At 36.8% G+C, this 27,218-nt stretch overlaps 3 protein-coding genes across 6 annotated transcripts in view; all 3 read right to left on the bottom strand.

The window, feature by feature from the left end:
• The window catches only part of LOC125262495, a 71,178-nt gene that overhangs the window by 16,507 nt on the left and 27,453 nt on the right, over positions 1-27,218 (bottom strand). The window lies entirely within an intron of this gene.
• On the bottom strand, positions 740-16,704 carry LOC125262493. 4 transcript variants are annotated; one of them, XR_007183579.1, is made up of 9 exons: positions 16,654-16,704; positions 15,692-15,734; positions 12,410-12,531; positions 11,768-12,086; positions 10,250-10,609; positions 7,350-7,415; positions 3,071-3,157; positions 1,496-2,713; positions 741-1,324 (listed from the first exon to the last, which is right to left on the bottom strand). XR_007183579.1 is itself a non-coding variant. In XM_048181283.1 (6 exons), the coding sequence occupies exons 3-6, from the start codon at positions 12,489-12,491 to the stop codon at positions 10,030-10,032; spliced, it is 771 nt and encodes a 256-aa protein (XP_048037240.1). In that variant the 5' UTR covers positions 12,492-12,531; positions 15,692-15,734; positions 16,654-16,703; the 3' UTR covers positions 9,058-10,029. The 4 variants fall into 4 exon arrangements, 1 of the variants encoding a protein (XP_048037240.1); XR_007183577.1 differs by having other exon boundaries at positions 740-1,324; positions 1,496-3,157; XR_007183578.1 differs by lacking the exon at positions 3,071-3,157.
• LOC125262494 lies at positions 16,597-25,579 on the bottom strand. Its single transcript, XM_048181284.1, has 5 exons — positions 25,516-25,579; positions 23,008-23,127; positions 22,417-22,714; positions 16,956-17,312; positions 16,597-16,729 (listed from the first exon to the last, which is right to left on the bottom strand). Exons 2-5 carry the CDS (start codon positions 23,093-23,095, stop codon positions 16,726-16,728), a joined length of 747 nt encoding a protein of 248 aa, XP_048037241.1. The 5' UTR covers positions 23,096-23,127; positions 25,516-25,579; the 3' UTR covers positions 16,597-16,725.

Here is a 27,218-nt window from a genome sequence, read left to right as displayed (position 1 = left end):
CAGAACCAATCACAACTACAATCAATCTATAAATTAATTACTTAGAAATGCATAAAAATAAAAACCTTTACAACCAATTTCTGTTAAATTGACAAATATAGTACCAAATACATTTAATCAAAGGAACATGCACAGTATTAGTCATTGTACATAAGACATTGTATGTCAAGTTACTTAAATTATAGGAAATACAAGCTTAGTATATACAACATTTACATTAAAAGACCATTTCTGTATACTTTTATACTGTAATATTGCTGTTATTTTATACATATATGATTACATTTTATCCAAAGTGACTACAAGGAGTACAACCCAGGTGAAAAAAAGTACATTTCTATAATATACTTAAAGTGCTATATTTTCGTGCACTAATTTTGTACTTAATATACTAAAACAATCATTTTCAGAATTTCTTAAGACAATCTTAAGAACATCTAAGTGTACTAAACTGCTATTTTAAGACAGCATGAAATATGAACTAAAATGTGCTTTTAATATACTATCTCTGTATTTAAAAAATTTATTTAGGTAATTAAATACATTTTCTAAATACAGAGATAGTACATTAAAAGCACATTTTAGTTGATATTTCATGCTGTCTTAAAATAGCAGTTTAGTACACTTAGATGTTCTTAAGATTATCTTAAGAAGTTCTAAAAATGATTGTTTTAGTATATTAAGTACAAAATTAGTGCATGAAAATAGAGCACTTTAAGTATATTATAGAAATGTACTTTTTTTTTCACCTTGGAATGGATGCAACAATAAGTACAATGACAATTTCCAGTTAGTCTAGAACAGAATGCATAGAAATTATTATTATTATTTTTTTTTTTTCAGTTAAACAGATAGTATTATCAGGGCAATTGTTCACACACAAAAAAATGCATCTTTAGCAGTCTATTGAAAATATTTTGAGTTAGTCTGGTTATTCCACCAGCATGGGACAGTCCAGGTAAAGGTCAGTTAAAGTGAGTTTGTGCCCCTTTGGGATGGCACCACAAGATGCTGTTCACTTTCAGAGCGCAAGCTTCTGGAGGGCGTATAGGTACAGGCTTGCAGAGCCAGTTGTTGTTCTGTTGTGTAGCATTTTCCGACAGGAATGGCCTGGTCTTCCCAATGTTGTACTGGGCAAATCTGCAAGATCGGGCAGTTCCAGCACTGTAGTCTGTGAAGTTTAACTGATTGATTATAACGTGGCTGAAACCACGAGCACTTCTGTCTTGGCAAGGTGGAGTTGAAGGTAAAGGTCATCCAGGTGAAAGTCGGAAATTTCCATCAAGCAGGCTGAGATGCGAGCAGCTACTGGTTGATCATTTGGCTGGAATGAAAAGTAGAGATGTGTATCAGGATAGCAGTGATTGGAAAAGCCATGTTTCTGAATGATTCTAGTTACAATTACAACAACAACAACAAAATTACTTTACAGAATAGCAGAAGGAAAAGATGTAAACACAGAATTTGTTGTATAAGAATAGTACTCTTTCCACACCTGGACTGCAATGCTGCTGTAGATCTCCAGTCTTTCCACATGACCTGAAATCATAAAGAAATAAAAATTAGCTATTCATTCAAACATGCCAGCATATGTTTTACTGAAACAATGCAAAACCTTTACCTTTTTTGATCTGGAATTTTTATTTCCATCTATCCAATGTATCTTATGGTTCAGTAATGACAATTTACTCAGGTCATATAATATTTTTTTTCTATTATTAGTATTTATTATAACACTAATATATGCATACTACTCGTGTTTGCAAGCAGAGGCACTCAGAATATTTAATTTATGATGTTGTTCATATTGTACTCTCCTGCTTTCCTGTATAGACCTAACGTACAAGTTATACAGGCTGCAGAATGGCAGTTAAGAGTCTTATCGTTCAGAGTATCGAAAGAGATTGAAATAATCTACAAATGTATCTGTGGCCTAATAAAAAGCTATAGCCTGGTGTGAATATTCTGTCATCCTTAATTTCTTGATTATTTTGATATTTTCAGTGTTTATCACCACAGTAAGACTTGCATAGGCTACCCTTTATCAACACCAAACTACAAATATTTTCTGTTTTCTCATATTTTTACTGGATATCATGACAAATTATCATTATAGTCCAACAAGTAAATGCACACTTGATGTTATTTGTCACATATTTTTGTTGCAAAGCCAAATCAATTTTTTTGTTGAGTTTTTCCAGCAAATTTCTTAACGTGTAAATATTTGTACAAACAAAAAGATTCAAAAACTGAGACAGACAAAGTCTGATGTGGCACCAGCTGCTTTACAGAGCATCTCATCCTCAGCACCAGATTTGAAGCTCTTGCTGTGAGATGTTACTCCACTCTTCCATCAAGGCATTTCATGTTCTCAAACATCTGGTGGGACTAATGGTCACATGTGGTTTGGCATTGGAAGGACAAACAGCTGTCCTTCTGTCTCCCTGTAGCACTGTCTCAGGCATCTTCGTGTGTGTGTGTGACTGTGTGATGGAGGGATTTCCGCCGCTGTTTTGAGTCCTTTACACATTTTAGGAACATTGCAGTTTATTGCTCTGTTCTCATCTGCAGTCCTCTTGTCTCCTGCAGCAGGACTAAGGCACGTTCGCACAGGTGATCAGAGACCCTGGGCATCTTTATTCTGCTGTTTTTCAGAGTCAGTAGAAAGGTCTCTTTAGTGTCCTAAGTTATTGTACCTGTGACCTTGATTGACCTATAGGTGCATAAATGAAAAACATGACAAACATTGTTAAAACCTTTTCTAAATATCTGTAAAGCTTATTTGGATTGTACAAAATTATCTTTAAAATATTATCCTGAAAATTGACTCTTTTGATTTTTTTTTTTTTTTTTTTGCTGATTTTTTTCATCTTTTCTTAGTTTTATTAAATTTTTTTTTTTTAACACAAATTCAGTTGTAGCCTATATAAATATTACATGAATACATTAAATGTTATGACAAGTACAGAAGTAATTACTCTAACTCAAAGTGAAAAGACATTTAAAAATTCAAAACAATGTGTGAAAAGAAGCAATGATAAATGTGAGGTTCTGAGGTAAATATTAATACAGGGCCTTGGCACTCGGGAACAGCCTTCATGGATGTCCGGATCACACACTGCCAGAACTATCCAAGACTTCAGCTCTCACATCCAATCTGAAACAGACAGTGACTTTACAAGATGATGAGTATAATGTGGAAACATCACAAAAGCAAAACAAAACCATATGACATTGGTGATAATAACAAGTATAACATCATCTTGTAAAGTAGCTGTCTATTTTTTCTGTGCATTTGTGCTGTATTACCTCATAGAATAAATTATATGATTATTATCAGATTTTTTTTTCATTTGACTGCTTTTGAAATTGTTTTAAATCAGGTAAATCAGGTTGTTTGAGTGTGTGTTATGTTTGACACATTTCAGGGTTTTGTGCTGCAATATCCTGCCTTGTCAAACTTTAAATAAAACGAAACTAAACTATATATATTTTTTTTTATCATAATTATAATAATTTAAACAAAGATAACATTTTTTAAGTAGCTGCTGGCATGAAGACTGTCATCAAAACAAAGCTCTAAAGATTTATATTCCAAAGGAATATTTTATTACCTTTTCGAAATAATAAATTAAACCGATGCGATTTGAGGAGCGTGTAGGCCTACTAATATTTTCAGTTCCATTCGCTTCAATAGTATCCAGCAGCAGACCCGCAGCACCACAGTTTCAGAACCGCAGCCACAGAACGGAAGTGAGGGGCGGGGCTTAAACAGTCATATTTGCGCCATACATGTCATTTTCTTTTGTTAAATATAAGTTGTTTTTACATGGATTTTGATCGGATCGATGTCTACAGTATTTAACAACAATACTTTTAAATAAAGTCATTTTTCTGTTCATATAGGCCTAGTATGCATAAGATATCATGATGTACAAAGAGCAAAATTTTAAAACAGCCATATAATGTCAATATAAACACAGTCGTGTAGCCTATAGGCCTACAGTGAGTAGCCTATATTGGCTACAACTGTACGCCATTTTATTTTAAATTATTTCCTCCACGTTCCAAATAGCCTAATACTTAATGACACAGTTTGAGCAAAATCAAATAATCATCTTAAAACGCTTAAAGATTATAAGCCCATATTATGACATTTCTTTCATCCCTGAAAACAAAATGAATAAGTTTTATTAATTAATAGGCCTATTTATTTAATATTAACACGATAGGCTAAATATCTTTGACAAATGCAAAAAATAAATAAATAAATAAAAATCTTTAATGATAAAATGTAAATGATTCAATAGCCTATAGATAAACACTTAATAGCCTAAATATATAAATATAAATTCGTTCACCACATCACGACAGAAATATCATAGGCCTACACTCACCGTATACACCTTCTGTTGTTAAATGTCTCAATGGCTTAAATGTATGTTTCACTTGTTCAAGGATTTGCAATGATTAAATATATGTAGGCCTATATTTTGACATTAATTGCCCATACTTGTCACAAGTTCACACCATGAACATACGGAAATAATATCACATACAGTCAAGGGAGACATTTTACTATATTGTTACACATTTATTAATATATTTTCAAAATTATATGATTGAAATTATTTGTTCAAAGTTTATACAAATTAGTTCATGCATTAACAAAACATAGTTTTATATTATCCATTAACATGCAAACTCCTCATTGTACATCATGATACAGTATCTTGAACAGCCTATATGAACAGAAAAATGACTTTATTTAAAAGTATTGTTGTTAAATACTGTAGACATCGATCCGATCAAAATCCATGTAAAAACAACTGATATTTAACAAAAGAATATGGCATGTATGGCTAGCGCAAATATGACTGTTTAAGCCCTGCCCGTTCTGTGGCTGCGGTTCAGAAACTGCGGTTTTGAAACTGTGGTGCTGTGGGTCTGCAGCTGGATATGTCTCATTCGCTTGCGCGTTCTCTCAAGGACACGCCCACAATAGGAGGATATCATGAATATTTACATATAAAACAACAGAAATATTACAAATTATGACATTAAAAATAGCGCAAGTCATGCGTATTTCTTAAGGAACACTGCCCAACAGCGACACCCGGAGGTAAAGTTACAGCAGGAGTCATGCTTTACAGTCTATGGAGTCATGCCTCCCTTTCCTCTCATAGACAACCATTTAAAATCATCAGACCCCCGGCGTGCGGTGGGTTTTGTGGGGGGGTAATTGAGAATGAATGGGGGGAAAGTCACGTGAGAGGAGGCAACAGGCTTGTTTGAGATGCGCCTAGCCTCGCCTGAAGTTCAGCCGAGAGTAGGCGGCTGCAGTGAGGGGAGGAGTGAAAAAAGTGCAGGCAAGTCGGACAGTTCTCTGTTCTCGTAGTGGACAGACACCTACAAGATCAAAGGCGGATATCGCGGGATTCACACTCGCGCTTTTTTGCTGATAAACTGGATGTAATTTTAGTTCTGTTGCTTTTATATGAAAATAAACATAATGAACAATACACCCAAAGTATTTATTTATTTCCATTCAAAAGATGTGTGTATCACTCATTTTTACTTTAATTATAGACATGTTTTTATATATTTTTATTAATCTGACAACGATCACATAACCCATAGAGAGATCGCAGTGTCAGAGACTTTAGGAATATTCACACATAATTTATACACATAAAATAATTGTATTAGAGTTTTAAAATCAGACATTTTAAAAGAGATCAATACATCACGGTTGTTTAAACCAATAAGCTTTAAGCTGTGTCGTCAGCAAGTCGTTTCCCATCGTGCTTTTGGTCAGCGCAGTCGGTGGAGAGCAACTGCGCTCGACTGCAGAATCCGATGAGGCCGCCTCGCCCTCGCGAGAGGTTTTTGACACACGTCGGCATGACATCAGAGCAAGGCGACCCACCCTCGGACACATTTCTAACCGGCATGCATCTCGCGGTGATCACCGGTGATCGGTTCTGCGCAGAATTTGCTCATCTCAAACAAGCCTAATGTCTCCATCGCGCTATGATTGGATGTAATTGGTTGTGATTGGATATGATTGGCTTGTGCGATAACTCCTGCCTCTTGCTTACGTGCGCGTTCCGCGCGTCAGTTTGACTCATAGACTGTAAAAAAAAATATGGACGTAGCGTCCGTGACGTCACCCATAGAGTTCTGAACAGCAGTTTTGAAGCGAAAATGAGGCCGCGGCCATCTTAGCTGCGCGTCACCGCACGTCACTCCCGGATAACTGAAAATGGGCAAAGAGGCGGGGAGGTGGTTTGAGCTGCACTGTAAAAAATTACTGTGATTTTAACAGTAAAAGACTGTAAAAATGCTGCGGTGAAAAACTGTTAATTGGTTTACAGAAAGTTTCCGTACTATATACGGTGAATAACTGTAATAGATCTAACGGTACATTTAATGTAATTTTACGGTAAAATACCGTTAAATTCACAGTTTTTGAAAGTGAAAAATAACAATTCATTGTAAAATTTACAGTGAAAAACCTTAAATTGACATTCCCACAATTCCCTGCGTGACACTTCACATTTGATACATTTTTGTTGAAATAACTCTGTTTCTTCTTAGTTTTTCTCTTTTTTTTTTAATCAGTTATGTACATTAGGGTTTTATGTTACATCTAATGTTGTTAAATTAATGTTTATTGCATTTTTAAAATTTCATGCATGTTACCATGATGGTGTTTAGTGTGTGTGTGAATGACACTGTGTGCTCCTTCTACATATTAGCATTGTCCTCCTCAGCTTGTGATGAACTTTGATTCATCATGTGACTCTTATCACCATTGTGTTTGATGACTGTCAGTGTATTATAAAGATACAAAACAGATATTAGTACTTCATTAGGTTGGTAAATTAACATTATATCAGTTAATGAAATATGTTATTTTACCGTAAATTTTACTGGGATTTTTTTTACAGTGTACTGAAATCCAATGTTAAATATACATATTTAAAATGTAAAATTCACATGTAACTCCGTAAGTATGTTTACGGTTTGATGTCATTTTTACAGTATTGTTCTGGTAACCACAGCTGCCGGTATTTTTCCGTAGAAACAACAGGATTTTTTTTACTGTGTGATATGACTGGTTGCTGAAACCACGCCCGCCTAGCTCGACATGACCATGTTAGCAGCAAAGGAGCTATCTATCTATCTTAGATACGATCTAAAATATTAATGAAGACAAGTTTTATCATCAGAACGTTCTAAAGGTTTACTGTCAATCTACGGTGTTTTTTAAGATATAGATCCTCCAACACCAGTAGTGTTGGTTGTGCAAATAACAACATGGAAAATCAAATGGGACTTCATACCTTTATAATGAAATAGAGATCGCGAGATGAATCCAATCTGTGGCACTTGGTTAAAATATGAGTGTCCTGCAAAACAAAAAAACATGTCACATTTCTTCTGAATGATCTGCTCTCTGTCATCGTTCTTCAAGAAAGGATGCAATCTGAGCAGTGTTTATGTTGTAAAACTGTATACGATCGTATCTAACAAACAAATGAGCCTGTGTCCAAAGTATATATTTTTTTTCAAAATAGTGCAGCAGTTTTAGTTATAATATCCAAGCAGTGCTGTCGGATTTTGATATCTTCCCGCCATTGTCATTGTAGTAAATCTCACAACCAAAACTTTCAGCCAATGCCACGATCCAACAACGTGTGTTCTGTGTCTCTTCCCCATGCATGCACATCTACACAGACACACATCAGTCTCGAATATTATGCAGCAAGCCATATTTTATAATTGTATAAAATAATCGAGCACAAATACGGCTGAGATGCCAAATTCAGCGGCAGCTGAGGTAACATGACGGCTCACAGACAGCAGCGCAATCTACCTGTCACTCAAGTGACCATGCCCTTAATTATGCAGAACTTTAAGGCTTAATATAATTTAAACGGATAAGTTATAAAAAAATTCACCCCCCTCAGAGTTGTCATGAAGGGCAAAAATAGCAGTATAGACCAAAACCACAATTTGAACCAACTTGTAAACATGTTTTTTTCTGCTATAAACTTGGCCAATTTAACATGGGACTCTATGAGATTATGCTCTCTTTTGGAGCCTGTCCTTAGCGGCCAGTCGATGAATCGCAGTTTAAGTTACTTCCGTATTGGCTTCACGAGAGAAAGGGGGAGGTTGCCGCTTGGTTTGACTGAACAAATAGAGGGTATTCGTCGACGTCACTTTCCCGATGAAAGCGCGCTCCCTCAGCTGGACTGAGTGGCAAAAGAACCATAGACAAGAACCTGATGCCTGGATTGACTGATGCCTCCGTGACTGGATTTAATAGAGGAAACCGCGAAAACGCGAGTAAAACTAACGAATTACACTAAAGGTTGGACTCGAATGTGTTCCTTACAACTTGTCAAATAAAACTAATCCGTGGATATTGACATGCAGCCAGGAGTCGTGTTTCATGACATTTATATGTGCCTGATTTCGACGGCGGGGAAATACATAAAGCAAATCTGCATGTGAATATTTTATATAACTACAATATAGGTAGGTTTAAATCCGCGTAATCACTTATATCAATGTTATATTGTCATATTGTCCAGCCCTAAAACATAGGCTATATATAGTTTTATAGTATAGTTTTTGTCAGTGCTGTTTATTTAAAAACACACAATTATGAAGAATTTAAGATCGAAAATATTTAATTGATGAGTTGTCAACATAATATATAACAATACAATATACGGTATGATTTTTCCTCAAAATCCAACATTTTGACACAAAAAAAGATAACTGAAAATCCATGTTTCTCTGCCTGGAGTTGGGATGTTTCTGTGAATTGCAGTGATCCATTTGCTTTTTTTCTGTTGCTTTCTGATTTTTTTTTTTAATATATGCCTCAGGTTTTGTGTCAAAGCTATGTACAGTCAATCACAAAGCTCTTTCCCGTTTTGGATGTGTTTTGTGTGTTTTTCGCGACATTCACGCTGAAAACCAATGCTGCCGCTCAGTCTTTTGCCTCTCAGTGGACGTGACCGCAGCCGTAACGGTCGACGGTGACGTCACTTGCATACCCTCTATAATGGCGTCAGTCGGAAGACTAATTGAAAAGTAAGTAAACAGATCACAATTAGATATCACCGCTTTATGTCACGTCAAAATCAAACTTGAAATGGCCTGAAAGCATGTTGACTGCGGGGGTTTTAGTGCAATCAGTTTGGTGAAATTAAAAATACAATTCGTGTCTGTGACAGACGGTGTTTAAGGAGCATGACTGATGATCCAAAATATCCTAGGTTGACAATTTTAAATAAAAACCGCAATACACAAATAAAACATATTGTTTAAATTATTATTGCCTTTAGTTATTATTTTGGAATGAATGTAGAAATGCTTAAAACACTAACTTGATGAGACTGACTTGGTTCTGAGAACATTACACTGTTAATATAAAATTACAAAATAGAATTGTATTTTGTTTCTTTTTTTTCTTTTTTGGTGTAATGTAAAGTAATGTTCATTGAACAATGAAGATGTGTCAACTTTAAGAGTAATGCACATGAATTTACATTGATTCATAAAAAATAAAAAAAAATGTTGAATGACTGTTGATTTCTGTAGTTATACATTTGTTCCCTTTTTTCTATTTTTACAGAAAACATCTGTAAAATATTAATCAACATTTTATGTAAATTTACATTTTTTTCTGTAAAAATACAGAACATTTCTTTTAAAAACGTAATACGTAATACCAATTTAACCAATTTAACCAAATACCAATTTAACGTAATACTAAAATACATGCAATTTTCTGTAAATTTAATAGTGGAAAATTAAATTATAGCAAATATCTGTAAAACAACAGGCATTTCAGTGTATAATGACAAAACAGGAAAAATCTGTAAAAAAAAAAAAAAAAAAAATACAGACCATTACCTGTACATTTACATTTATTTTTAACTAAATAAATGTAACTAAATTTGATATTTAAACAAAATAAGAAAAAGTGTGACATCTTCATCCTGTTCAAAAGTCACTGTTGAAAAGAGAACCAGAGTTACATGAGAAAAGGTCATCCACTATATGATTTAATGGACTAAGAGGAGCTCTACTGAACTCATCAGAAGGTCTTTTGGGTCTATCAATGATTCACTTTTTTATGGTTTATTTATTGATTGATTTTTGTGCATTAACAGTTATATGTATTGTTTGTACATGAATGTAATCCGGGAGTCAGCTGTCTAACCTGTCCCCGTTCCAGTTGTTTCTTTCACGAAAGCCTTTGATATTTTCAGACATTTTTTTGAAGACCTCCAGGATGTTCTGGATCATATTCATCAATGCTTCTCTGATATTATTGTACTGTTGCAAACGGTTTTTGTTCTCCTGCAGCCAGCGATCACGGGCCATCGGGTCCACATACACATCATGTTTCACTATTTGATTGGCAATGAACTGCACCCGCTGAAAATTCTCCTTGGCACCGTTTCTCTCATTTTCGTAGACAGATGTATGAGCCTTGAGGTATGCCACAACTGCCATTCGGAGCTGCCTCGCATACTCTCCGTACAAATCTTCATTATAATCCACATAGAACTCATCCGAACTACAGAGACAAACACACCAAAAACAAGATATAAAAAGTAGCTGAAGCTAAAAGTGAAAAATGTCTAATTATGTCAAATAATCTCAAAAAGAAAATCTCAAAAAGAAGCAACTGAGACTGTTTATTCACTGTTTCAGAAGAGCTAACAGTTCATGAGTTCACCTGCCCATTCAGTCTTAATTGTTAATGGTAAACAAACTTGGTTTGCTTTCCTCGAGGAAGTTCGAACTGAGGCTCGGCTTGAGCTCTGAGCTGAGAGAGAGAAATCGCTGCTATGGCAGTGAAGGGATACTTTTCTGTTCCTTCAAATGATTAGTTAGAGAACTGCTGTGAGATAGGTAATTGATAAGCTTGTCTATGTGAGACGGGTTTGAACTGACATCTGTTTGAAAAGTGTTTTGGAACAGATATGGGAGTATTGTTGTTGTTGACAAAGAAGATTGAATTTTGGAACTTCTGTGGGCTCAAAATAAGGAAACTGACTGATTAGGCTGGAGGGGTGTGGGTAAATTAGCAATGAATATTAAATGGCTGCTCATTAACTGATCCATTTTGCTATGCTTGACAAAAACACCTGAGCTCAGAAAAGTCAAGCTCAGCTTTATGGGTCCAGAAGAACTTTACTCTTCTTCCCTTGGTAAATGCAGAAGTTGAACCTCCCTGACACATGACAGAATGAGCCAATCAGTCACGACTTGACCCTTCAAAGGATCCATTTGGATCAGGCCTGTTTCCACTTTAAATCCTAATTTTGCTGTGGAAAGTATAACACCATGGAAGACATTTCACAGAGGGTGCTGCTGGTTTTTGGCTAGCTGGTGGCTAGAGGTGTGACTTCAGTGTCATTCATGAGTGCGTCACATGCCGTAATCTTCAAGGAACCCACAAACCCAAAAGATGGCAGACCTTGCAGCAGATCATGTCACCACTGACGCCCACTACCAAATGCTGGCTTACATGATTTTGGTCCATGGATGGTGTCAGTGTAACATACTAGATGTGGAGATGTGGTCTGCATGAGTGTGAGAGCTTTGACATTAAATCTTAATTTTTTATCATAATTATTAATATTGTATTATTGTTCAGACCTACTACACTTACACACTAAAGTTTCTACACACTGTAGCACTCATCTCACCTGAGCACACACACACTGACCTGAAGTCGACCACCATTGTCTTTCCAATTGCATCTCGTTGAGCTTTGCTGAGGGGGATCACAAGGTCCTGTAATAGGTTATTCAGCTGCTCGTAGCCCCCCACATCTCTCAGCAGGTCCTGCAGAACTTTGCGGTGGAACTTAAGGAGGTTGTTGTTGAAGACATGCTGGCCCTTGCCTGCTAGTTTATGAGAAGCAGTCAGTGTGCGAGTAGAATTAATGGCGTCTAGTGCTTGCTGGGCGACGTTTCGGAGCTTCTGGTCCAGCAGGTTCTCAGAATCGCCATATCTGACAGGTGTCCGATTCGAACTGTTCGCTTCTGTCAGGAAACACAGAGGTGACATGTAAACTCTCACTCAGCAATTTAGGTGCTGATTTTGTATGGAATGTATAAAATTTTTTTAATGTAAAATTAGTTAAATGTAATCAAAACTGTATATCCTATTTTATGGATGGATAAAACATACTTTGTAGATTGTGAGATAGGAGTATCAGTAGGTAGTGCCTTTAGTTTAGAGCACACACACACACACACACACACACACACACACACACACACACACACACACACACACACTCATTATATTAGTGTTCCTCATTCTTGGTGTATGTGTGTAAGATTTGTGTATTGGTGTATCTCACTCTTTTGGGGGACGGAGATAATGGTCATTATCCCCACAACTGCGAGCACCAAAACCACAAGGAACTTGATAAAAGGTCTCATTATGGTCTCAATCAGGTCCTTTTCTGGTCAGCCAGTTTATCTGTATCAAAAACATAATATTTCACCACATGGACACAGAAATGTGTATGACTGATGAATTCAGTGATAAATCATGATGTTGACAGCAGCTTGATCACTACAGGCCTCCCAAGATCAAATCTTTCAATTCTGGTGACTTTGGGTCAGACCTGCACAATTCTGGATAAACTGAGAATCACTTTTCTTTTTTTCTTCAAATAGAGATCACTATTCTCCCACAATTCTGAACAGACAACTAAACAAAATAACATGTAATTTACTAGTGGTTCTGACAAAATACTAATTGCTGCAATCTATTTAAAATGTTGAATTAATTTGAATGTTTTTTTTTTGTGTTTTTTTTTAATTGGTTTGAATGGATGATTCATAAATCAAGTGTAGCATTATTTCTGGCAGGTCACATCAGTCAAGCTCACATCAGCTGACTCCCAGGTGACTCACATCTACCTATAGGAATATAACGCCTATCACAGTATTTGAAGGGCTTTCAAAGGGTGATTTGCTCTATGTTGATCGCTACCGCTGACATCAAGTGTTTACATCCGAACTATAAACTTTTATCCAAGTACTTCTGTGATAATCTGAATAGTTGTAGGGTACAACAGGATTAAAGGTGCACCAGGGTAAAAGGTGCATTTGACTTTATTCTCTTTTAAACACTAATTCAGCTCAGCACTTTTATTAACAAGTGCTTTTGATGATGCAAATTTTGATGATGTGGAAATTAAGCTGATCCTTGGACGATCCTACGACGTCACTTTGTAGGCCAATAGGCAGTTATTATCTCATTGGTTCCCTCGACAAAAACCCAATATGATTTTCCATAGGCTTTTGGATTATTGCAAAAAACAAGCTCTGTGATCATCAAAAGTTTATAATACTTACACGTTTTGTCCATCAAGATCATTTTCACAGACTTTTATGAATTCGGAAGCCTAAATGCAGTCGCCAGAAGTAAAAAGCTAAAGGTAGGCTATAAACGATCTACACCACATTCCCACGTCACCACCACTAAGCTTACGAAAACTCTTTCAGTTTTTATATAAAAACATTTTCCCAGAATGTTTGAGTTACAATAGTTTCTAAGTGCAAAATTATAAGCATGATGAGGCTGTAAAAGCGGACTGAGTTTACCTGTTAGGCGCGATGATGTTTAATCTCCCTGACTGCCTCTGTAGTCCCATTTAGCTACATGTTAGCAACTGCCTTTTTAAGACAGCTTTAAAAAAAATCACGAGTGGGGTAATACTGATGTATTTTATGTCGTATAATAAAATGTAAAAGTGTCTTGAGCTTGTGCTCACCACAGACCTTATTTTAGCCATTTAACAAAAATCTCTTTAAAAAACTCATTGACTTCAGTATGATAGAACCGGAAGTGCTAAAATGCTAACTCGCTTCTGCGTTTTGGCCTACAAAATGATGTCATACCTGCACCACTATATTTCAACTGAAACAGGAAGACAGGGCGGGACATATCGAACAGCTCTTCCCCCTTTTTTAAAATAGCCAGTAGCATTTTGTTTATATCGCAGCTCGGCCAGAGCTGTTGAGCTTGGTAAAGCCTCATTTTCCTTCTAATCTCCAACCGTCTCTCCTCCATATCTCTATAAAATATATCATTCTGTACAGAATTCAAATGGGTCCGGTACGTTTTGTGATCCGCTCTGTGCTATCGTGTCTCTGGACCAGAGCAGACTATGTGTGCACTGTTGTGGTTCGCTGACACAACGTGAAACCAGACTTTATTCGCCGCAATGGAAAGCATATTTACACTTAATCCTTCCCTATCCTCTATATAGTGCGCTATGTGTCATTCATCATATAGAAAATAGTAAATGTGTGAACAAATGACCGATTCCAGCCGCAGCTTCAGCGTCTATTTATAATGTAGGGGGTGGGGTGCTTCAGATTCTAGAGAGCATTTGATTGGACAGAAGATCTGATGAGAAGCTGAAGTCCGCGGTGATGTCATGAAAGTCCATGATCCATTTTAGCGGAAGTGATTTTATAGAATGCTTATATCTCCTAAATGTGAATTTTGTCATTGTTTTGGAACACACCAACATCATAAGCATTATTGTACATTGTCTAGCAGATTAAGCGTTCACAGGCTTTGCTTTATGTATTTCCCAGGCGTTCCTGGCCACATGTCAATATCCATGGACCACTGGCTGTAACAACACAAGTTGTAAGGGTCACTTTAATCGTTTGTTTTACTCCCATTTTTGCAGTTTCCCCAATTAAATCCAGTCATGTTGTAGGATGTTTTGTCACTCAGTCTGGCTAAGGGGGTATCCATTGTATTTTCTCTCTCAGGAAAAATTTGTCTTAGGCAATCAATCAAGAGAGACTGCAAGACACATTTATTTTTCATCTTCTCTACAGTTTTAATTGACACCAGATGTTTGAATCCAGAAGGGAAAAGTGCATTACACAGTGAATATACTGTAATCCTGCTGAAAAAACAAACAGCTAAAATCAGTGTTTTATGGCTTCTCATAGCTGCTTTTGGAAAAGTTTCGAAACTAAAATCATCTGACAGACCAGCTACAACCACCAGCTCTGTCAGGCTGGAAACCATCTACTTCAGCCAGCTAAGACGAGCCAACCAGCTAAAGGCTAAGCAAATAAACAAGTGGTCAAACCCTCTCTAAATAAATATCATCAAATACAGAATGTAACTGTACCACCCTCTATGACCCTCAGCATATTACATAACAAATTGCATGTCACAAAAGATCCATTTTCTTCTGCTGGTGCATGGTAAGTCAAGTAGATTTATTTGTCAGGAAAATGGTGCTAACCAACTGCAGGATTGAGAGAAATCTGGAAGATTTTATTGTCATAATACATAAAGTTCTGCCAGATCTGTATTTACAAAGTTAGTGGATCACAGTTGAATATATTCAGTAGTTTGTCATAATAAATGTAACCGTTGATCCAAGTTAGTAAAAGTGAAACTCATGCAGTCTAACACAAAGAGAGACTTTATTCAGACTGTATATATGCTGACAAAAAACTCATGCAAAATATACAGTGTATCCTATCTGCATCACGGACTGCATTGGAAATAAGTTTTTAACTTTATTCCTTGACATATGTGTTGCTATATTTCAACTGTTTGTCAAATAAATTAAGACTAATTAAGACAGACCTACCTTGTTACTTGTCTTCAAGGTCCTGAGAGCAGGGTTGCCAGGTCTTTGACAAAACCAGTCAGGAAAGAACAGAAGGAGACAAAGTGATGATAATAAAAAGAGCAGACTTTATTGAATAATCTTAGTTGCGTCTGTTTTAATGCTCAGACTTCATCTGACCATCACAAATCCAACAAGTGTTATTATATTAAGAGAAAAACAATGAAAAATGACTTCTTCACATTATTGTCCAGTGATGTTAAAAACCTTGAAATGGAGACATTCTCTTTTCTCTTTCTCATGAAGACAAACATCCCTTCAAACCACACAATCATAAGATTAAACAACAATAGAAAGGAAATAGTATGATAAAGTATGATAAAATATAAAAACATAAAATTACATCAATTAATAATAATGATTAAATGATAAATGGTATAAATCAAGTAGGCTATTGAGAATCCTTAGATCCTTCACAAGAAATGCTTCAATACATCAAACAAAACTTATTCTGCAAACCCCATTTCCAGAAAAGTTGGAATATTTGGGACATTGTAATTGAAGGCTCAGTTCTGAGAGTTTAAATTTGTCTTTGGCTTCAACACAAAACACACACAAAGAAAAAACATCATATATTACAAACATACAATCTTTTCTTTTGTGTATTGTAATTTCTCTAATGTCCCTCTTCTGTGGAAATGGGGTTTGTAAATCTTGAATGGTCTGAGAGTGAGTAAAGTATCAACAGATTCTCATTTTTGGGTCAACTATTCCTATTTAACTATAAAAAGAGTCCCATTGCATCGTACGGTCTCTTGTCAAATATTTGAGTTTTCAGATGATAGAGCCCTGTTGGGTTTAATTAAACAAGGCAATGATCTGGCCTACAAAGAGAGTTTAAATTATTATTATTATTATTATTATTATTATTATTATTAGCTCATGTGATTTAAAACTGAATATGGGTAAAACCAAAGCAGTACTTATTGATTTCAGAAAGAAGAGCTCCTCCCAGTGATCACTCCGGGTCAGAAGACAGATCTCTTAATGTGTGTCTATCTGTTGAAAAGAGAACAAGAGTTACATGAGAAAATGTGCTTTACTTTGAAGGTCATCCACTACATGATTTAATGGACTAAGAGGAGCTCTACTGAACTCATCAGAAGGTCTTTTGGGTCTGTCGATGATTAATTTTTTTATGGCTTATTTATTGATTGATTTTTGTGCATTAACAATTATATTTATTGTTTGTACATGAATATATTCCTGGAGACAGCTGTCTAACCTGTTCCAGTTGTTTGTCTCGTAAAGGTCTTTGATCTTTTCAGACACTTTTTTGAAGTCCTGCAGGATGTTCTGGAACATATTCCTCAATGCACCTCTGATCTCATAGTACTTTTGCTTCATATTTTGGTTCTTCTTCTGTTTCTTCTTCAGCAAGTGATCGCAGGCCATTGGGTCCACATACACATCAAGGTTCACCATATTATTGGTGATTAACTCCACCTGCGTTTTGATTCTGTTTCTCTCATCATCGTTGTCAGATGTATCAGCCTTGAGGTATTCCACAAGTGCCTCTCGGAGCTTCTCCACGTACGCTCCGTACACAACTGCATTATAATCCACATACTCATCCTCCGGACTACAGAGACAAACAAACCAAAAACAAGATATAAAACTGAAACTATATGTTGAAAATGTCTAATTATGTCAAATAATTTAAATAAGAGAATAAATCTAAAAAAGAAAGAACTGAAGCTGTTTATCCACTGTTTCAGAAGAACTAACAGTTCATGAGTTCGCCTGCCCATTCAGTCTTAATTGTTAATGGTAAACAAACTTGGCTTGCTTTCCTTGAGGAAGCTCAAACTGAGGCTCAGCTCAAGCTCTAAACCCCCAAAGAGGAGCAGAGAAGAGCAGAGAAGAGCTGTACAGTAGTGAAGTAGCTTAAAGACTATTTTTGACGAGGGGAGAAATCACTGCAATCACTGCAGCAGTGAAGTGATACATATTTAAATATAAATAAATAAAGAAATCACTGCTGTGGCTAGATGGTTGAATGGGTAATTGATAAGCAATGTTTTATTGTATTACTGAATTATTATTATTGTTGATGAAGAGGGGATTGGCTGGAGATTAAATTTGGGAACTTCTGTGGGCTAAAAATAAGAAAAACTGACTGATTAGGCTGGAGGGGTGTGGGTAAATTAGCAATGAATATTGAATGGCTGCTTATTAACAGATCTGTTTATAATATATACAGTACAGTATAGTAGCCTACTGTATTGGAGAAAGACAAATGGATCAAATTTAGAATTGCAAGTAGATTTGGAGCATCTGAGAAATCTGAAAGTGAGTCGAGTGATCTGTTGGTGTTTTCTGAGTGATTTCCTGAACAAAGGAGGAATAAGCATTTGCTTAATATTTCACGGATAAGTGCTAAACAAGAATCCAAAGGGCTGGGTTCAGATATTTGGGTGCGTTTAATAAAGAGGGAGATTTGTGGGCTATTAATAGCAGGTGTTATGTCAAAAGACGTATTGTTGTTTTTCCTCCGCCTTTTCCTTGTGTGTGGAGACGTTCGTGCGTGTCTCTCTCTCTCTCTCTCTCTCTATCTCTCTCTCCCTCTCTCTCTCTCTCTCTCTCTCTGAGGTAGCTCCACCTTGATTGAACGTAGGCGAGACGGATCGGTGGACTTGAGGGGAACGTTCCTTTGAAAAAGCGCCAGGATGTGGACGTGGCAGAGGGGAGAGTGGTGTTAGCATTGGCTACTGGTGTTATTGACATAGCTGGCTTGTGGGATCTAAATCTGTACATTGTTTTAAAGGGGACCTATTATGCCCCATTTTACAAGATGTAAACAAATGCCTTTTCGGGTGGTGCTTAATAAACTGGTACATTTTATATCCGTAAATAAACTCAGATGAACTGTAATAACGTGCCCTCACCTTCATTACTGCTGTATCAGTATCACTCTGGAGACTGTAAACTGGATGAAGAACAGTTTTTACTTGTACGTTATATCCTTGAGTATCATATTTTTAGCACAGTCTATGTTTTGTATTGTCCCTTTGTATTGATATTCGTTCACAAAGCAGTCCGGTGTGAAATAATTCAAGCAGATAATAAACGAATTTCGACAGAACTGAGGGAGCATTTTCCTGGAAAACCAAGTTAATCCACCTCATTTAGGGAGTAAATGGAGAGAGCTCTGTGGATTAATCCATCCAGCTACAGAACACCGAAAACGCTTGGGAGACATTCTCGTCAGGGCAGCAATGGCGGACTCGTTGTAAACAACGAGCTCAGGGTGGTTCTAAGTTCAAACTTAAGTGTCAGTCAACACTGTGGGCGGAGCCTGTGGCTTTTGTGACGTCACACTGCCAGGGATCTGGAAACGGCTTGTTCTGAGACACTGCTTATGATTTATGGGGATTAAAAAAAGGATTTTTATCACTATAGGGAGGTTGTGTACACACACTGCCAACACACATTTATGTCCAAACACCATGCAAAAGTGAATTTTGCATAATAGGTCCTCTTTAAAATGTCACCAATTCTATTCATGTCTTTAAAGCACTTTCATTTTGATTCTTGACCACATTGTTTTCATTTGATTATAATTCCTTTCGTTTTTCATTTCTTTATTGTGGCAGTGTGTTGCCATTCCTTGTAAATATTGCACATATAATATTTTCTTTGATACTGAAGCGGTATTTTTTTCTCCTGTGTTGAATTAGCCAGGAAGTTAGGTAAGGACCACTGTATTTTTCTTTTCTTTTTTTTTACAGGGTTTAGTTAGGAATAATACGGGTTTAGTTAGTGTCCATTTTAAATGCTTCATTTATTTTCTTGACTCTGTGATGAAACTAAACAGAAAAATATAAAAAAATAAGAAATTGTTGAAACTGATTTTTGCAGGACATTTTTATTTATGCTGCTTCCCTGACCTAGACCAGGGTCGTAACCAATGTTCCCTCTAATTTTTTTTCTCGCTGAGCAAAACTTTTCTCTGTTGAGCGCACATTTTGGCCACCTGAGCAAAAACATACTTTATATCAGACCTGTACAACGAATGTAAACATACACACAAAAAAATGGTTTTATCATACAACTGTAACATTTAACTTTAATGTGCCGTTTCTATTTTATTTGACCCTTGATGTAACTTAGTGATTTATTAAATAATATGTTTGAAAACAAGCAGTTCAGTCACTAAATTAAGCACATTTTAGGTTACTTGAGATTTTTCACATTGCTGTATTAACTGTACCAGTCTTTACCAAGAAATTCTATTAAAAAATAATTTCTGTCCTCCTGCAGGACAGTTCAATTCTTTATCATAATATAATATAAGCAGTTACAATGATGGCTTTTGTACAGTCAATTATTAGCAACAGACATTGTTAAACCATCAAAATTAAATGTTTATTGCTTATGAATTTCCCAGATTTTATATACCAGGAGGTTAAGATTTTTCGTGGCAAGGAGCCCTAAACAATCCCTTTGTGAGATCATTTTTTTATTAGGCTTACATTATAATATAATAAAATATAATATTTAAGTATTTAAACTGATATACAGTATTATATCAGTTTAAATGCTTCCATTTGTTTTAATATATAACATAGTGAAAACAAACTGAAGCATTTAAACTGATAGCTAAATATTTTTAAGAAAAGTGAACGTTAACTCTTTTATAGTTATCTAAACATCCCTGAAACCCACACCACCACACACAAAAAATTTAAACTGAGGTATACTGTATCACTGATGTATTTTGAGTTTAAAAGCTACACCTGTGGTGGGTGTGTGATTGTAAATGTCTCAGAGTTTTGTTAGCATTCTGTGCCCATCATCCGTCATTTCCACCACCTTTCATTAAAACACGACGTTTTATTTCACATTTCTTTTCGTTTCGCGTTGCCTCTCGTATTGATGTATTTAGTCCGCAAACGTTAGTATTCTTACCGCGACTGATTTGGCTCAGGGCCAGCCAGCTCACACGCGCTCAATCGTTATCTTTCTATGAAATCTGTAAACCGCATTCACCGGTTCTAATTCTATAGCGACAATAACTCTATAGCGGTTGTCCAGAGCACTGCAATTATTTCTCATTTAAACTACTGCAATCATTTTCATGTCTGTTCTCTCTCCGCGCGGCAATTATTTCTTCTGCGCGGCCGCGCACGCGCGCAGCTTAGTAACACAGGGCACTGCTGACCAAAAATTGGTTTGCAGAAAATTGAGAGGAAGATTTACTGATTTACAACATGTAGAGAGGCACTGGGGTACATATGGAGCCAATGCTCTACTTTTCTGAAAGGCAGAATTTGAGAGAGATTTGAATTTTAAATTCAGCTATATGTTCAGCTTTATTTATAAACTAATTGCAAGCGGAAGACCAGATTAGCCGTCTGAGGAATGGCATTAGTTTAATCTGCGATGCAATAGACTGCATTGGAGTTGTTTCAATGGAAGAGAAAGCTTTTGGAGGTCCATTCTTTCCCCACGGTATCAGCCATGATAAGAGGAGGGAGAAATTACTGCTGTGGCAGTGAAGTAACACGGTTTAATCGCAAATGCTGCGTAATAATGTAACAGGTGAGATATGATACAGGCTGTTTAACTATCATTTTTCGCCCTCTCATAGCTTTAGATGTTGTACAACTGTCTGTCTTTTCAAACTTGATTTATTATAAATGAGCACACTGATGGTGTACATAGAGCATTATGAAGGCAGATTTTTTAGGTTCTAATCACGAGTCTAAGTTTTGTAGCATTGATGCAGTGGACTTTAAAAACATTTGGTCTGTTGGATGTATTCCAGATTCTTATGAAACTCCACCAACAATGGTTTGTCAGTTTCTGGGAAAGTTAGGATAAGGACAGATATGAATCATCACTTGAGCTCAGAAAAGGCAGCTTCAGCTTCATGGGTCCAGAAGAACTTTACTCTTCCTCCCTTGGTGAGTGCAGAAAGCAGAGCGTCCACAGAACTAAAGTTCCTATGGAAATGAGCAAAACTGAGAAACCACTGATGTCCCTGACACATGACAGAACGAGCCAATCAGTCTATGAACCACTATAAATCCTGGTTCCACTATAAATCCTAATTTTGCTGTAAAAAGTATAACACCAGGAAGACATTTCACGGAGGGTGCTGTGGGTGCTGCTGGTTTTTGGCTAGCTAGTGGCTAGAGGTTCAGAGTTCAGTGTCATTCATGAGTGCGTCACATGCCGTGATCTTCATGGAAACCACAAACCCAAAAGATGGCAGACTTTGCAGCAGATCATGTCACCACTGACTAGGGTTGGTACCGAACTTGGTACTTTTAAGGACATCGACCGAATTAAATTAATCAGTGCCAAAATTCGGCACATGAGAACGCATCTGGGAGCGAGAGTAAGGTACGTTAGAGAAAGAGAGAGAGACCAGTCGACGTTACCCCTGCACCTTCAGACACATCACACAGGGTAATGGTTAAACATTCTGAAGTGTGGTTACAATTCAGAAAACTAGTGCAGTCAATGCTATTTGCAATATGTCCATAAAAACTGAAACATGCTTACTCCAGTCCATATGATACAGAACAGCACGAGAATGTTCTCTCATGACATTTTAATTGTACTACGCTGCACATGATAATTATATATATTGCTTTATCGTCCAGACCTACTACACTTACATTCTAAAGTTTCTACACACTGTAGCACTCATCTCACCTGAGCACACACACACTGACCTGAAGTCAACCACCATTTCAGTTCCAATTTTTTTTTTGTGATCTTCGTTGAGGGGGATCACAAGGTCCTTCTCCAGGTTCTTCATATGCTTATCGTAGCCCCTCAAATCTTTCAGCAGCTTCTCCAGAACACTGCGGTGAAACTTAAGGAGGTTGTTGTTGAAGACATGCTGGCCCTTGCCTGCTAGCACATGAGAAGCAGTCGGCGTGCGAGTAGAATCAATAGCCTTTAGTGCTTGCTGGGCGTAGTTTTGGAGCTGATCCTTTTTAAAATTGCCATCACATATCAGATTCTGACCTGTCAGGAAACACAGTGGTGACATGCAAAGTAATTTATTAGGTACTGATTCAGTAGTTCATGTGTGCATAGAACAAAACTATATCCTATTTCATGGATAGATAAAACAGACATTGTAGATTGTGATTTAGGAGAATAGGTAGGTAATGCCTTTAGTTTAGAGCACGCACACACACACACACACACACACACACACACACACACACACACACACACACACACACACAGTCATTAAATTAGTGTTAATCAGTCTTGGTGTATGTGTGTGAGATTTGTGTATTGGTGTATCTCACTCCTAGGGGGCATGGAGTTTACAGTGGTTACTACAACCCCCAAAACTGTGGCCAAAGCCAGCATGAGCTTCAGAATAGGAGTCATCATGGTCTCAATCAGGTCCTTTACTAGTCAGCAATCTGTATAAAAGAACATAATATTTCACCAAATGGACACAGAAATGTGCATTAAAGTGTTTGACTGACAAAAGTATGTATAAATTTGAAGGGGGTCCGGGGAGGGGGTGGGTCATGTTCATGTAACGTTAACTTGTTTTCCTTTATCAGAGTAGGGTAGACCAGGTATAGTTGAAACACCTTAAATAACTTGCGTACGCAACAAGTCTGATCTGTGATATTTGGTTCGCACATCCATATTAGTGCCCTCTTTGATCATGAAGTACATGCAGTTCTCCAGTCCGAAGATATCAGCGAAAGGCAAGTTTTTCACTTCACATTGAATAGCTTCTCATCCTTACGTGACTGTTAAAGTTAACTTACATTTTCGTAAACCTTAATCTGTGCTCTAAACACTGACATATTGCATGACTTTGTGTCATGCAAGGTCATCGTAAAAAAATGTGAGAAATGTTCGAGGTGGTCAGAGGGGTACAGTTGAGACACAATGTACCAAATGTACCCGCACTATAGAATCCTATTGCGGCACATGCAGTTTAGTTGCACGATGTAAGATCACAAGTTAATAGATTTCATCTGTTTTATTATTGCTGTTTGCAGTTGTTCAATGTTTTTTACTTTTATTCAACTTTTCAACTGTTAATATTAAAATGATGGACTGAAATTAAATATTGTATCGCTGTTTGCCATTACTGTACAATGTTTTTCAAATGTTTTTCAAACTTTTAACTAAACAAATAATCAGATAAAATACTGAATGAAAATAAAAACTGTTGAATTCTCATTTTTAAAGGTATTTTACATTTGCAGTGAATTGGTTAGGCAGCTTTACAGCATTCTGGATGGGTGTCTCAACTGTACTCAACTGTACCCGCTTCTTGTGTTTTTGAGCTAATTTTGGCAAATATGACCTACATATGGATGTTAATAATTATTAATATTTTAGTAGACATGTAAAGGAAATGTCATATGAAAAATCACTTTTTTTCAATCCCTAGTTTTGGTGTGGTAACGGAAAAAGCAAAAAGTGTACCAACTGTACCCAGTCTACCCTAAGGACCAGGTCAAAGGCTTAAGCATAAACCGATCGTCACAGCTAGATTTTTACACCGATTTCATCCAGCATGTAAACACACTGGGGTTCAACGGGTTGAAGGTCCAAACATCAGTTTCAGTGCAGCTTCAAAGAGCTCTACATGATCCCAGATGAGGAATAAGGGTAGTGAAACAATTGTTTATTTTGGAAAAAAAAAAAAAAATTATATACTTTTTAACCACAAATGCTTGTCTTGGAATAGCTCTGTGATGAGTCATGCATTACGTAATCATGTTGGAAAGGTCACACATGATTTAGCCAGAAGTACCCCAGTAGGGTAAAAAACTCCATCTCATTTTCTCCTCCAGCTTCAAATCATCCGACATCGTTGTTTTACTTTTCTTTTTTCTTTTTTTCTTTCTTTTTTTGTGTAAAAGGCATTTGACTTAGTCTTTGCATGTTCGCTTTGTGAACACTTGATGTGTACTTTCACCTATGTCACGTGACCTTTCCAACGTGATTACGTAATGCGTGGAGCATCTCAGAGCAGTGCAAGATGAGCATTTATGGTTAAAAAGTATATACATTTTATTTTTTTTATTAAGAAAATGACCGAACGTTTCTCTAGATTAGACTCTTATTCCTCGTCTGGGATCATGTAGAGCTCTTTGAAGCTGCACTGAAACTGACATTTGGACCTTCAACCCGTTGGTAACTGTTGAAGTTCACTATATGGAGAAAAATCCTTAATTTTTTCCCTCCTCAAAAACCTTAATTTCTTTTCAACTGAAGAAAGAAAGACATGAATGATCATATATATGATATAAATATGATATAAATTATCAGGACATTTTAATTCAGAAGTGAACTAATCCTTTAAGGAAGCGTTGCGTCATTTAAAGAGGAGTCAATGAGTATCAAACTAATAAGTAACTTGATTCAGGAACTGATTTTGATGCCATTTTTGCCACAATCTAATTTCAGACCCTGATGAGCGCCAGTCAAGATCCAAGAGAAATGAAATAATAGACTATAATTTCAAGAATGAAAACTAAAAATTTTAAATTAAAACATTTTTATAAGAACAAAAGTTTGTAGCACAATACAGTTAACAGTGAAATTCATTACTGAAGCTATACTGACTTCTTTATAAAAATTGCATTGTGTTTATAAACCTGTGAAGATAGTTCCTGTACCCCTGGCCAAATTAGAAGAGATCAGCAAGCATTATTTTGCAGTTAACATTATTAATGAAATCTGCCAAGTAAATTGGATCTGGAAAATGGATGCCCTCATTCAACTACAAATTCACATAGTATTCAATTTATTAACAGCAATAATAAGCTGGTAGTTACCTCTTGTCAGCTACAGTCGTATCGTCTGACTGCAAGTCGAGGAGGCAGAAAGTGAAGTGAGGAGGAGCACAGCGAGGAGGCGAGTAAAAAGTGCCCCCCCCCCATGTAAAACCAGTGTAAGATTATTGCCTTTTTTTCTTTATTTGTAAAGCACTTTCAACACAACTCATGGTTGACTCAAAGTGCTGTACAATACAACTAAAATCAATACAAAAGAACACAAAACATTATGCCTGGTTGAATTCTATTGATAAAAGGTGTTTTTTTAAGCAAATATTAACAGGAAGCAGTTCTAACTGGAATTGGTAAGTTATTCCATAGACTAGGAACAACAACAGAGAAGGCTCAATCATGCTTTTTTAGAGAGGTTTTGAAACTAAAATCATCAGACAGACCAGCTAGAACCAGCAGTTCTGTCATGCTGGAAACCAATAATAATAAAACTAGCCAAACAGAAAATAAACGAGTGGTCAAACCCCCTCTCTAGGTGAATATCAGCAAATACAGAACGTAAAACTAACTGCACCCCCTTCTGTGACCCTCGGCATATTACATATCACAATTGTATGGCACAAAAGATAAAATTTCTTACACTCCTGGTGCATATGGTAGGTCCAGAACTGAATAAAGATTTTATTGTCATAATACTAAAGAGTTAGCTGATCACAGTTACATTCTCATTCATGTCATTTCAGCACATTGCATGTTGAACTTGTCTGTTATGTTGGACTTGTCTTACATACAGCATTATGAAGACAGCTGTTTTAGATTCAAATCACAAGCTGAAGATTTGTAGCGTTGCATCATGCGGCGAGATTCAGCACAGATGCGGTGGACTTTAAAAACATTTGGTCTGTTGGGTGTATTCCAGATTCTTATGAAACTCCACTAAAATGGTTTGTCAGGTTCTGGGAAAGTTAGGATAGGGACAGATATGAATCGGCACTTGAGCTCAGAAAAGGCAGCTTCAGCTTCAAGGGTCCAGAAGAACTTTACTCTTCCTCCCTGGGTGAGTGCAGAAAGCAGAGCGTCCACAGAACTAAAGTTCCTATGGAAATGAGCAAAACTGAGAAACCACTGATGTCCCTGACACATGAGAGAACGAGCCAATCAGTCACGGCTTGACCCTTCCAAGGATCCATTTGGATCAGGCCTGTTTCCACTATAAATCCTAACTTTGCTGTGGAAAGTATAACACCAAGGAAGACTTTTCTAACAACCCTGCACCTTCAAACACATCACACAGGGCAATGGCTAAAAGTTCTGGCTAAATTGTGGTTACAATTCAGAAAATTAGATGCAGTCAACACTATTTGCAATATGTCCATAAGAACTGAAACATGCTTACTCCAGTCCGTATATGATACAGAACAGCATGAGAAATGGTCTTTCATGACATTTGAATTGTACTACACCGCACACATAACAGTGTGTTCACAATATGGATTGTGACAGCGGAATGTACTAGATGTGGTCTGCATGAGTGTGTCACGTGCACTCCCTTTTGGACTCCTTTTTGGACTTGTTGTTGTTCTATTTCCCGCCACCAGTTTGTCACCATAGCAACTGATCACATAATCATCACACCCAGCTGTTCCTTATCACCCTGCTTGTTAGCCCTTGTATAACACTGCTGTGGAACTTAAGGAGGTTGTTGTTGAAGACATGCTGGCCCCGGCCTGCTAGCTTATGAGAAGCAGTCA

Source organism: Megalobrama amblycephala, linkage group LG2 (assembly GCF_018812025.1).
Source record: "Megalobrama amblycephala isolate DHTTF-2021 linkage group LG2, ASM1881202v1, whole genome shotgun sequence".
NCBI lineage: Eukaryota > Metazoa > Chordata > Actinopteri > Cypriniformes > Xenocyprididae > Megalobrama > Megalobrama amblycephala.
The sequence above is the reverse complement of the archived record's forward strand: the minus strand, read 5'-3'. Positions and strand labels throughout refer to the sequence as shown.

What these genes read in the sequence shown, in the direction of transcription:
- LOC125262493 (XM_048181283.1), bottom strand. Translation starts at nt 12,491, where the DNA reads ATGAGACCTTTTATCAAGTTCCTTGTGGTTTTGGTGCTCGCAGTTGTG. An exon ending in TATCTCCGTCCCCCAAAAGA is followed by an intron (nt 12,087 to 12,409) that starts GTGAGATACACC and finishes GTTTCCTGACAG; the next exon opens with AAGCGAACAGTTCGAATCGG. An exon ending in ACAATGGTGGTCGACTTCAG is followed by an intron (nt 10,610 to 11,767) that starts GTCAGTGTGTGT and finishes TTGTCTCTGTAG; the next exon opens with TTCGGATGAGTTCTATGTGG.
- LOC125262494 (XM_048181284.1), bottom strand. Translation starts at nt 23,095, where the DNA reads ATGATGACTCCTATTCTGAAGCTCATGCTGGCTTTGGCCACAGTTTTG. An exon ending in AAACTCCATGCCCCCTAGGA is followed by an intron (nt 22,715 to 23,007) that starts GTGAGATACACC and finishes GTTTCCTGACAG; the next exon opens with GTCAGAATCTGATATGTGAT. An exon ending in GAAATGGTGGTTGACTTCAG is followed by an intron (nt 17,313 to 22,416) that starts GTCAGTGTGTGT and finishes TTGTCTCTGTAG; the next exon opens with TCCGGAGGATGAGTATGTGG.